The 13,316-nt window shown below is 36.0% G+C and overlaps 1 protein-coding gene across 3 annotated transcripts in view; it reads left to right on the top strand.

Moving 5' to 3' along the window:
• The first annotated feature begins 920 nt into the window (after positions 1 to 920).
• The window catches only part of NBEAL1 (neurobeachin like 1), a 151,212-nt gene continuing 138,816 nt past the window's right edge, over positions 921 to 13,316 (top strand). For 2 of the 3 annotated variants that reach the window (XM_057744661.1, XM_057744658.1), the window contains exons 1-2: positions 1,234 to 1,358; positions 2,223 to 2,500. In XM_057744661.1, coding sequence (XP_057600644.1) covers positions 2,450 to 2,500 — 51 coding nt within the window. In that variant the 5' untranslated portion in view covers positions 1,234 to 1,358; positions 2,223 to 2,449. Of the gene's footprint in view, positions 1,055 to 1,233; positions 1,359 to 2,222; positions 2,501 to 13,316 lie in introns of those variants that run through there. The other variant, XM_057744659.1, reaches the window with a different exon arrangement.

Genomic DNA, 13,316 nt, shown 5'->3' with positions numbered 1-13,316 from the left:
GAAGTGATCCTCAAAAGGCATAATTTGTGAACAACTACTCTAAATTACTCTCAACTCTGCCATTTTGGGATGAAAGCAGCTATTCAGAGTTAAAGGGGGGACTTCCCTGGTGGTCCAGTGGGTAAGATTCTACCCTCCCAATGCAGAGGACCGGGGTTCAATCCCTGCTCAGGGAACTAGATCCTGCATGCATGCTGCAACTAAGATCCCACATGCTGCAATGAAGACCCAGTGGAGCCACCCCATCCACCCCAGAAAAAAGTAAAGGAATGGGTATGGCTATGTTCCAACAAACTTTACAACACGGGAGCTTGAAGTTCATCTAACTTTCGCACATCATGAAATATTCTTATTTTGATTTTCGTTAAGTTGCAAGCAGGATGGTTTGCAAAACCTGAAATATTTACTGACTCTACAGTTTGTCAGCTGCTGGTATTAATGCAACATGATGGGACATTAGTGACGGTATACTGGGCTTCATTATACTAGTTTACTTTGGTATACGCTTGTCATTTTTCACAATAAAAAGTTTTAAAAATGTTTAGGTGTACTAATCTCATACGTCCTCCCCTCTCCTTAAACATCCCCACCCCAAAGTTGTCTATATCTAGTAAATGCTGACGTTTTCCTTTTGTTTCTTTTCTTCTAAGAGCAAAACCCTTTTGAAGCCTTGAGCAGTGGTAAAATAAACTCTTTGCACTTGACACTCTGCGACAGCGAAAAGTATGAGGCACAAACACGATGAACGGAAAGGATTTTTTGGGGGGGTGGTGGGAGCAGTTATCTGTTCTCACTATACACTCCCACGACCAATCTCCTTTTTACAAAAAGAAATCGAAATTCCCTTCCGTTACCACCCTAGGGTTCCCTGCCCTCAGATGACTCCCGGAAATGACGCCACCAGCCGAACGCTCAGTCCACCGGACTCCCGCAGCTGCGGGGGATGGACGTAAGCACGTCGGTCCTCCTACGCGTCCACCTCTGGGAAGACGAGAGCGTTCCCCTCGGCACCGCCGCCGGCTCTTCAGGAGCCGGGTCGATTGCGACTGCGCAGGTATGTAGGGGCGAGGCTTCACGTCATCCCGCCCCTTCCCAGCCTTCGCGACCAATGAGTAGCTACTGCTCCGGCGCGGGTACATCCTTAGAGGCCGAAATGATTAGCCGAGAGGACAGCCCCGCCCCTGACTCCTCCCAGCCCCGCGCCCCGCCTCGCGCCGTCGCCGCCCCGCCTCCCTCCCCCGCCCGTCCGCCCGCCCGCCCCCCAGTCCAGCTGCGGGGTGACACGGGGCTTGGACTGGGAAGGGAACGAGGGAAGCAAGTTAGACGTCGGCCTGGCGGCGGCGGCATAAGCCCTCAATGTGAGCGCGGTGGGGGGGCGCGGGTTGTAGGGAAGAGGGGGCCGCGTGGCAGAAATGGGAGGGCCCCGGGTGTTTGGTGGTGAACGCGCCCTGGAGAGAGGGGCGGCCGTGAGGGGGCGAGGTTGACCTGGGTGTGTCCCGGTGCGGCCGGGAGGGCGTGGGTAGCGGGTCGGGGAACGCCAAGCTCGCGTTGCCCCCTTTCCAGAGCTTCACTTCGCAGCTTGGCGCCTCTTAAGTGTGCCTGCCTTTCGGTTGTCTGGGATGCGAGGAGGAGATTTAAAGGTCCCCCCAAACACTTGGAGACTTTCCCGGGGTGTTTTCCTTGCCGGTGCGCGTGTGCTCCTGCCTTCTTACTGGATGGGGAGGTAGAGAGGCCAGGTGGGCAGGTCGACTTTCACTCTCTGAGGATTGTTCAAACAAGCAAACAAACCCGGAATTCTTCACCCGCCTCCCCACACGCCCTGCCCTGCGACACAGCGACAAACATTCCCAAGTTTTAAGAAGTAGGCTAGAAAATTCTGAGGGATTCTATGTCTTTGAAATATGCCAGTAGTAAATGTGCTTTTTCCCACTTATAGTGGGAATGGCGTTTTTGCAGCTTATTATCATTGGACACCTTTTTTGTTATGAGTACTCATCTTTGAGTTCTGCCCAAGATGATTCTGACTTTACATTGATGTGAAATATTGTATTCGCTGTGAGGTTTTCCTGAAACACAGGTTTCTGTGAAATTCCGTCAGTTGTAAAAACCTAGCCGGTTGTTCGTGGGAAGTGAGGTAGATAAATCTCTAGTTCTGATAAACCCGTAATTATTAATATGGCCTCTTTTTAAAGCAGATCCTTGCATATTTTTCTCTTTCACAGATTTATATAATTGCCAACGACCACTGATGAAGATAGGTTGGAGTAACTGCTGAAACTGAATTTTGCTGACCAGAAGACAGTCCATTTGTTTCACTTCTTTTTGTTTTCCCTACTGCTTTGAGCTTTACTGTAACGGCTGAAAAACTTGGAAAATAAAATGAACATGCTGTGGTCTTGAACATTTTTTTTTTTTGAGGAAAAATTAAAGTGCCAGAGTGAAAGCCAGAATGGCATCCAGAGAGAGACTCTTTGAACTTTGGATGCTTTATTGTGCAAAGGTAACTGCTTTCCTTTTTATTTCTAAGTTTTAACATACTTTGTTGTAAAATTTTGTGACTGGCCTTATTAGCACTTTATTTAATGGATAAAAGCATATTTATTCATAGTAATGACCCCAAATTTAAAAACACGAGATTTTCTGTTTTCCACTTTTTCAGGTTTGAACACGTACACAATATTGGCATGCTGTTAAAAACTGCAAGATGTGGTTTTAATTTGATGTTTGTCTTCAGTGATCCTAAAATGATATTAGTAAAACTATGATCTTTAAGAAAAATAAAACATTTGTATTTTTGTTTGCAGTTTTTTTTTTCCTTCCACAAATGGGAGTACAGATAGAGATATTTTTATGAGAAGAGCATTAAGCATTTTCTCAAAATTACTCTTTGAAATTAAAAGATTTTTATATAAAAAATGCTGTTGATTTGAGGTGGTTACTGTAAGCTTGCCTTGATATTAGCACCTTATAAGCATTGTCTCTCTTGATCCTCACAACAGTCCTGTGAGATGGGTGTCATAATTATCCTTTTTCACTGATGAGAAAAACTGATGCAGAGTTTAAAGGGATTAGTGAGAAGCAGCCCCTTCTGCTTCCGTATATAGCCTGGAACTCAGTACTGCCTGATTCAAGTCCATGCTCTTATCCAGTGACTGCTCATTATTTTTCCTTTTGTCATTCAAAAATAATTTTTCCTCCATTCATCTTTATGTGAATTTTTACATGTTAGCTTTGATTTTAGGTTATTGAAGAAGAAGGGTACTACTTAAAAACATGTTTTTCAAGCGAGGAGCAACATTACTACTTTGAAGATACTGGCAAGGGTCAGAGTAACATCTCTAACTTTACTTAAGTTACTTTAGGTCTGTGTGGTGATATTCTCAAGTCTCAGCTTCCATTTCTGCATTATCCCATAGGGTTCCCTTTCTGTACTTTTAGCTCTTTAAAGAACAAGTTATTCTTTAACAGATGATCTCAGTTATCTTAATATTAAATATTAGAGCTCACACTGGAATTTTCTATGACTTCCTGGTTTGGTATTTTTTACAGTTACTGAAGGACATATACTTGGAAATGTTTAATATGGATTTTTTAAATAGCTTTTAGTCTTGTGTAATTTAATGCCAGAAATGTCTTTTTAAAAATAGACCACTCTTCCAATAAAAAAGGAATCCAATTCACCACTTTTGAAACTAGTCACTAACACAAATCAGCCGAAAATTAAAATGCATTTTAGTATGTGTGCCCAGTACTAGATTGAAAATGATTTTTTTTTAAATCCATCAAACTTACTAGGTTTTACATTTTCTGAATGACACAAAGTAAATGGGGTTACATTGTTTTATTAGTTATATTGTTTCTAGGTCGAGTTCATGTTTTATTCAAGTGACACTGAATATTGAAAAGATAGTGTAATTTGTTGACAAACAGAATTTTGTTCTTAATGACTTAACATAAATGTGAATCCTTACTCTTTTATGAGAATGTCTAAGTAGATAATGAAGGCCTTTCATGGTCAAATTTTGAAGCCTATTCTTGGACAGGAAGATGAATCCCATTTTTATGTTTAAGATTTAAATCACTTATGCACTTAATAAGATTAAAATTTTTTTCAACTGTTTTCAAAAAATCATTAGATTTTATGTTTCACCAGTTCATGAATAAGCTACTTGTAAGCTAGACAACAACTTTCTTTTCTTCCAACACCTTGAATTCAAGTAGCTTCTAAATATGCATCATAGATTTAAAACTTATGCTCCCTGGTGAGAATGATTACCAAATACCCAGTTCTCTGTAGTACTTTCTCTCCAGCCTTATTGCTGTCACTCTAGCATATAACCTTCAAAACCACCTGACATTTGTTTTTTCTCTTGACTAACTTTTAAGACTTTTTTTAAAAATACCTTTAATGGTCTTTCAGACTACTTCAGGACTGCTCAGATCTTCTTTTAACTTAGCTCCAACTTAGACCTATTTTGGGGCTTGCAACTGTGGAGTCTAGTTTTGGCACTGTTGCTGCTTTGTTTTGGAACCTGGAGCAAGACTTATCTCTTTGGGTCTCAGTTTTCTTATTTGCCAAGTAGCAGTGTGTATACAAGGAGAATTTTTGTCTAACTCACCATGGGATTTTCATTTAATTTGACCTCTGAGGGACGTGAAGTTTTTTTTGGTCCTTATTCTATGGATTATCATATAGAACTTTTTAGTTCATCTTTCTTTTTTAAGCTTTTATTATAGAAAATTTCAAACGGGCACAAATAGCGAGGATATTATAGTGAACCCTTTGTATCTGTTACTGTGTTTCAGTAACTATCAGTTCATATTCAATGATGTTTCATCTAGAACCCTCCACTACCCTTCCCTCCACCTCTGAATTATTTTAAAGCAACTCCCAGACAACATATCTCATCCATAAGTATTTAAATATATACCTATAAAATAAGAACTCTTCTTAAAAACATAATCTCAGTATAATTCTTTAAATCATCAAATATCTGGTTGATCTTCCAACTTTCCTGGTAGCTTCATAAATCTTATTTTCCTACTGTTTGACACATATTTAAACAAACCATACATGTTGTATTTTGCTGAAAATTTGTCTAACTTTTAATCTATGGGTTCCTCCTCACCACACTTTTTATCCCTTCTACTTATTTGTTGAAGAAACCAATTTTTGACATTAGAATTTCCTCAGTCTGGGTTTTGCTGGTTGAATTCTCTTGATTTTAATTGTTAACTTCTAATGGTGTCTGCAAACTGGCAGATCTAGAGACTTGATTGATTCACCTTCTGCTTGGTGGGTGGAGGCTGGAATAATTCATGAGTGACTTTTGCCTGTATGCATTAATTATTACATTAGGAGTTTACAAAACTGTGATATTCCAGTTTTATCATTTCTTTATTAGTAGAACATATATAGAGAAATGTCTCCTCATCAGTTATTTATGACAGTTCCTTAAAGGGAAGGCAGGCAAAATAAATGTTTGATCCTTTCTGTTTGTTTTCAGAATAATAACTTGATTGCTAGTATCCTGCGAAGGTGACCAATTATTTTTCTTGAGTATCAAGTTCATCCTTAATGATTAAAATTTAAACATTGTCTACTATTTTGCTGCCCTAGTTGGTATGCTATTCGTATCAAAGACTGTACACGTACTTGATTAAAGAAAATGACTTTGAAGATTTATGAAGGTCTGCTTCAGGGCAGTATGTATGGTTAAGACATCTTCTGTATTTGCCACAGTGCTACCCTCGGCACATGTATTCCACAGTGTATTAACAATAGATGAATATTAAGGTGCCATCATAGAGTTCTGTGTAAAGTGATGTTTTAAAGGTTGCCATTGAGCATTTTGAAAGTTCAATAGATGTTTAAATAGGACTCTATCAGAAATAACCTTTGGGTAGTGCTGAATGGTCAAAGGAATACTAAGGTGGTATATAAATATGTCTTCTTCCCATTAGTTTGGGTTTAGTTGCAATCGTAAATACTAGTGATTAAATTCTTTAAAGTAGAATTAATGTAAATTCCTGGTTTCAGTGTTTGCCAGATGGGTCCCCACATATTAAACCCAATATTTCAAAAGAATTTGGGTGAAAAACTTGGCAGTTTGTTTTTTTAACCAAAGTTTTCAGGTCTAACTTTTCACTTTCTCTTTCTAGGAATAGGATTTAATTGCATTGTTAAAAACATGCATCTTCCTAGTAGGTTATTTATTAACCTCATGTAGTTGTTATTACATAATAGAGGCAAGGTGGTTTCTGATCACCCAACATTCCTGCTCTGTACAGAGTCTTTCACTAATTTATAAGACTACTAATTCACGTTATGTAGTCTAAACTTTTCTTGCTTCCAGTCATCCTCACCCAGGGTCAAGGATTTCATCAACAGTGCATTTCATATAGCTCTTATAAGTTAAACATTAACTTGGAAACAAGTTTAATCTTGTATCTGGATTTTAGTTCAGTAGTTAACTACTTCTTGTCTGAGCATATTTTTCTCATGTGTAGAAGGTAACTTTATTTTTTAATATCTAAGGATTTTAGTTTATATTATCTGTGTTAGGCACCATGTTGTTCCCTGTGTCTTTTGACATTATTTCTTTACTTAATGTGCTTGTGGTAAGAGACATGGCTCTGAGAACAATTTTGGTTTCTACATTATGATACAACTTTTTGGAATTCGTATGTTGCATAGAACAGACATATATGTATCCCTGTCTCAACTGCTCCCCTTAGATAGGCATAAGGATGTATTTCTGTTCAACATTTAGCCTTTTGTGCAGTTGGTCACCAAAATATGCAGAAGAGAAACCAAGTTCTCAAATTCTTTGATAAGATTAAGTCATTTTTGTTCTGTGTAATGGAAAGTATCAAATGCGTTAACTCAGTAAAAAGTTACAAAGTGAGTAAAAACATGACATTTTGAAATGTGGCAATGTGGGTTGAAATTCATGGTTCATTTTTGTCACTAGCTTTTTTTTTTTTTAAGATTCAATTTACACTGAAAAATTTTGTGAAACTTCAGAATTAGAGCCAAGATTTAGTCCCAGTTCTGGTTCTGATTTTAAGGACCTAAAGACAGGTTACCTGATTTCTTTATGTTTCAGCTTTTTCATCTATCAAATGGAAAAAAATAATTATTTTGTGTATCTTTAAAAGTTGTTGAGAACAAAATGAATCAACTGTATTTAAGTGCACCATAAGGGTGAGGTAAGAAATATAAAAATGTAATCTTTATTAGTATGTAAAAAATACGTATATGAGCATGAGAGTATGTGTATCAAGATTACTTCCATTTTGTCTTTATATTGTATAATGATAGTAGGAAATAGTCTCTTGTCTTTTTACCAGTAGGGATGAAGCTGTGCTCATGAATGTTTTAATATTTAATCTGTATTTATTTTTGCTTTCAAGCATGGTGCTTAATTATCCCAGTAATGATTTGGGATTTTCTTTGTCTTTTTTTTCTTTTTTTTTTTTACTCTAAACCACGTTTGTTCTGGATCTTGGTGATGCTCCATTTCCTGCTGTTGCCCTTTGTCCTGCTAAATCTGGAATATGACTGAAATAGATAATTTTGCAATGAGCTCAGAGTAAACTTCCTTTTCAGAATAAAAGTTTTGCTTCATAAGGAAAACAGAATTTAGAGGTGTTTTATTCAGATAAAAAGATAAGTACTTCTTTTTATATATAGATTTGGAAAAAAATGGATGAACGAATATTCTTCTAATGAGAGAATTGTAATTTATTTATACAATTTTGGTTATAATTGTAAGTGAAGCTTTTGGCAGTATATATCAACCCTTACAATTTAACCCATTTTTAATAAGCCTCTGGTATGTGCAAAGTATAGATAGAAATAGCTCTTAATTTTCTCTGGCTTAATAATGACTTTGTATATAAAGTAGGTAATATCGTTTGACTCTAAGGCAAAACAAAACAAAATCATCAGCTTAATAGTATTGGTTCATTTTAGGAAGTTAGATGTGCAAGAAAGCAGAAATGAGTATTTTTTGTCAATAGACATGAGAGTTGCCCTTAGGAAAGGAGTATTACTACCTTTGTGGTTTGACTTGAGGAGCTTATGCACTATAAAAAGTTGTTAAGATGCATGAAGATTTTTTATTATTCTTTCCTTTTGAATATCAAAATTTAAATTTTCCTGGTAGAAGGTTAAATTGATAGCTCTTCAGTGTGTAGATGTGGAGGAAGAGGGAAAAGGAAGAGCCTAAAATAATTTTCAGGTTTTTTGGTTTTGCAAACTAGTACTGGGTCATCCCATTCACCAAGTTAGCTAGTGCAAGTTCACTAGGTTTTCAGGTAAACATGTGAGTTTGCAGTGCCTGGGAGATATCTAAGTAGAGAAACCCACAAAATGGAGTTCAGAAGGCAGTCTATGCTGGAAGTAAAGACTTGAGAGTTGTCATATTGGTAATTATTGAAGAGTTACATGAGAGTATGAAGAGAAGAGGGTCACAGTTGGAGTCCTGAAGAATATTATCATTTAAGAGGTGGGCAGAGGAAGAAGAGTTAGGAGTTTGAATGGGAAGAGAACCAGGAGTGAATGGTTGCCTCAGAAAGTAGAGGGATGTAATAAAGAAGGGAGTAGTCAGTAGTGTCAAATTCAACATAGCTTTGAAGAAAAGCATTGTGGACTGTGTATTGGATTCCACAGTTAAGAGATTATTGCTAGCTCTTGCAAAGTAGTTCTAAAAAGAGTGTGGAGAAAAGATGTTAAAAATACAAGTCCCCATTTCATTTTTATTTTTTATTTTTAATTTTTAAAAATAAATTTATTCATTTATTCATTTATTCATTCATTCATTGGCTGTGTGGGTCTTTGTTGCTGCACGCGGGCCTTCTCTAGTTATGGCGAGTGAGTGGGGGCCACTCCCCATTGTGGTGCACGGGGTCCTCATTGCCATGGCTTCTCTCGTTGCAGAGCTCAGGCTCTAGGCACATGGGCTTCAGTATTTGCGGCACACGGGCTCAATAGCTGTGGCACACGGGCTTAGTTGCTCCACAGCATGTGGCATCTTCCTTGAGTGGGGATCGAACCTGTGTCCCCTGCATTGGCAGGCGGACTCTCAACCACTGTGCCACCTAGGAAGCCCTCCCATTTTATTTTTAAATTGAATTCACCAGAGGTAAAATTACTGACAAACTGCTATTAAAGTTTTTAAATGTTTACTCTTGATTGTTGTACTTATCTGGCCAAGGACCTTTCAGACTTATTCTTAACTATACCTAAGGAATATCAGCATTTTCTTTTAATTTATGTCTTGTGACTTAGATTTAGACTGATAGCATTACTCTCTGGTTGAACCAAAGCATTAACTGAGCCATGCATTTCACACAAAAGTCATTCAAGCATTTCAAAACAGTTTGCCTCTAAACAAAAATCAGTGGCTTTGTTTGATTCATTTAATTTAACTACTACATAACCTTTCCTGATAATAAACATTAGACTAGTAGGAAAGATATGTACTGTTTCAATTTATGATGTCATTGTGAGGTGGATTTTACTTTTTTATTGAATAATTTTGACAGGATTTTTGCCAAAGTATAAAATTTAAATGTTTTAAAATAGAAAATTTCTTTTTTCTAATGAATGGACTTCATTTGAAGGATGAAAATATATAGACTTTCTAATTTAGTTTTATGCTCTAAGAAAAAGTAGTAAAGATGTTTTACTTGTATACTGAACTTTAAAAAAGTTTTAAATTTAAGATAGACAACTTAATTGTAGAAAATTTAGAAAATACAGATATGCAAAAAGAAATAAAATTTTCATTATTCAAAGATTTTTAAAGTACTTTTATGCATGTGATTGAAAAGTCTGTGTAAAGTAGTTACATTTACTAGTGCAAATCATTAAGATATTAAATTTGAAAAACTTCCATCTGACATGGAACTTGAACATTGTTTTAAGCTTTTAAGCCCCATTTAAAAAGTGTCAGTGTTATATTTAATTAATGCATACATAGTGATATGCTTTTCCTTTCTAAGGAATTTATTTTAATCCAATTTAGCTAGTTTTTATTGGATGCCTACTGTATGCATGCTATTTACTGTCATTTTATCCCTTGAATTTTATATTTTTCCTCTTTTTAAAAATTTGTTCATTTAAAAAACGTTAAACTTTTTTTAAAGCAGTTTTAGGTTCACAGCAAAATTGAACAGAAAATATAGGAAGTTTATGTGTACCCCCGTCCTCATATATGCACAACCTTCCCTGTTATTGACATCCGACACCACAGTGATACATGATCACTTGACTGACTTCCCAAAAGCACTTGAACCAGAAATTTCTTTACCTGTTCACCATGTGTGAAACTCCAAGATGAACACAAAAGGCAACAGGACATATTATACTTAACATTCCAACATTCCAAACGTTGGTCTTTTCAAGCCTTTTACGGAGAATTTTCTACACTCTATTGATCAAATGTAGAACTTCATTAAAGTGGTTATCTGAATGAAAAGTTACTTAAAATTTAAGAAATACCTAAAGTAAAAATTAAAATCTTTCTAACCTAGGGGTTGGTGTATTCTAAGCCTTATTTTTACACCCAGGCCCTATTAGAATATTGCTTCTTCTGTTTGTGTTAAAATGGTTTCCACACCTTTTCTGGATGTGACTGACTTTTATCAAAATGTCCATCAAAATTTTATATCTTTCATCCATTTAATTGACTGCGACTCTATCTGAGGTCATGCTTTTCCAACTAGAGTCAGTTTCCCACTTAGATTGTAGGATGTGAGACGTAAAGGAGGATGAATGAAATCATCAGTGATTGCTTAGTTGAAGAGGTAGCATTTGATGGAGGTTTTAAAGAATTAATAGTTTAATAGTCACAGAGGATATTCTAAGACACATGGAAGGCATGACCAAAAGTACAAAGGAAAAGTGATCTTAGTATAGATTCGCATCATTAATGTCAAATTATACCTTGCTGCTCTGTTTTCATGCCTGTCTGTGTTACACAGTAACTTCATTTTACTGCCTAATGTAGTATAGTTTTTTGAAGACATTTTGAACAGCAGTTAATCTCAACATGTTGGAGTACCAACTATGTACATAAATCTAGCGAAAGGGCATCAGCATGAACACCTGTTACCAGGTTTGCACAGGCAATGACAAATATAACAGCAGCTTTTCTGAGAACAATTGTAAGATGCATTTTGATTTCAAAGATGCCAAAAGGTAAAAAGTTATATGTCTTAGAGTCAGAGAAATATGGTATAAAAAGTGACCCCTAACAGTTGTAAAAAACAATGTCTAGAAATAGAAGAAAAAGTCCAATAATCATTAATAATAATTAAAAAGCAATAAATAAAAAGCAATAAATGGGATATGAGTTTAGACAGCTGAAGAGAATTAGAGCGTTGGAAGGGAGATCATAAGAATTCCTTTAGAATATATCCTAGAAGTCAAAGAGTTGGAAAATATGGAATATTATGAAGGATAGTATTAAAGATTTAATACATATTTAATTGGACTCTGAAAAGGAGAGTAAAGAAAGCATGAAACAAATGTTCGTATTTGAAGAGATTGCAGGTGAGAGTTTTCTAGGATTGATGAAAGTCTGGTGAAACTCAAGGAGAATAAATAAATTCCATACCAAGATACATCATAGTGGAACCATAGTGGTTTTGCAGAAAACTAAAGCAAAAGAGAAAAATCTTAAAAGCTGTCAGAGAAAAAAAGATTATCTTCAAAGGGATTACACATTAATAGCTGATTTTTCAGTAATAATGATGGAAGGGAAAGATAATGGATTGATATCTTTAAAGAAAAGACTAATGTAGAATTTCCAACCAAGTGACATTTTTTCAAAGAGGAAAGTGAAATAAAGTCATTTTCAGCAGAACAAAAACAGTTTGATTTATCAGGAAAATATAAAAATTTAAAATTTGTGTGTACCTCATAACAGTCTCTAAAGCAAGCATTGACAACTACAGAGAAATGAACATATGACAATCATGGTAGGGTGTTTTTCTTTTTCCAATTTATCATATTTTAATAGTTTTTAAAGACGCATTTTTATCAGTAATTGATAGAATGAACAGACCAAAAAAAAAATGGTAAAGATACAGATGATTTAAACAGTAGGATTGACACATTTAAAAGGGATTTATGTAGAACACTATACCCATACATTCCTTTCAAGCGTGCATATTTACAAAAATACGGCAGACCTTAAAGCAAGTTTCAACAAATTTCAGAAGATTGAAATAGTAGAGTATGTTTTCTGACAAGAATGTAGCTAAGGAAGAAATGTAGCTAAGGAAGAAATAGCAAAAAGATTTTTAAAAAATTTTTGGAAGTCATGAGTACAATTTAAAACAAACCTTTGATTAAAGAACAAGTAATAAAGGAAAATCAGAATTTTGGGGAGGTGGAAGTGAATGATAAAAGTTCACATGTTGGAACTTCTAAATGGGGGGCACCTATAGCATTATACTTAGGAAAATTTTTGGCTATAAATGTGTTAGAGAAAAAGGCTAAAAATAAATGAACTAGTCATTTGTGGTAGCCAGCCTTCAAAATCCCTACCTCCTGGTATTCACGCCCTTTTACAGTCCTCTCCTACATTGTATCAGGGTTTGTCTGTGACCAGTAGAATTTGGCAAAACTGATGGTATGTCATTTCCGAAACTGGAAAAGACACTGCTGTTTCCATCTCAGTTACTGTTTTTCCCTGGATTATTTGCTCTCAGGGAAGCAAGCTGCTATGTTGTGAGCAGCTCTCTGGAGAAGCCCATGTTGTGAACAACTGAAACCTTGCCAACCACCTCGTGAGTGAGGTTGAAAGTAGTTCCTTCGGCCCAGTCAAGCTTTGCTATGACTGCAGCCCTAGTTTCCAACTTCATTACAGGTTTGGGAGAAATGCAGAGCCACCCACCTAAGCTGTTTCTGAATTCTTGGCCCTAAAAAACTGAGATAATATTTGTTGTTTAAGCTCCTAAATTTAATTTGTGATGCAGGAATATATTATTAACATATCCTCCATTTCAAGAAGACAAGGGAAGAACAAAGTAAGCCCAAGGTAAAGTGAAGGAAATTGTAAGGGCTTTTTTTTTTGGTGTGAAAATTCTTAAATTTATTGTTAATTTTTCAGTTGTTGAAGAAAGCGTGCATAAGTAAGACGGTTGACATGTATTAAGGAATGTTTAATTTTAATAAAAATTATCCATTATTTAACATCTTGAGATGAATGGCATAAACACTATCTGTATCGATATAATTTTAATTCAGAATCTGGCAGTGAGATTGAAAGTAAATTAATAGCTCTTCCTTCTGCAAATTA

This window comes from Hippopotamus amphibius, chromosome 8, assembly GCF_030028045.1.
Source record: "Hippopotamus amphibius kiboko isolate mHipAmp2 chromosome 8, mHipAmp2.hap2, whole genome shotgun sequence".
NCBI lineage: Eukaryota > Metazoa > Chordata > Mammalia > Artiodactyla > Hippopotamidae > Hippopotamus > Hippopotamus amphibius.
The sequence above is the reverse complement of the archived record's forward strand: the minus strand, read 5'-3'. Positions and strand labels throughout refer to the sequence as shown.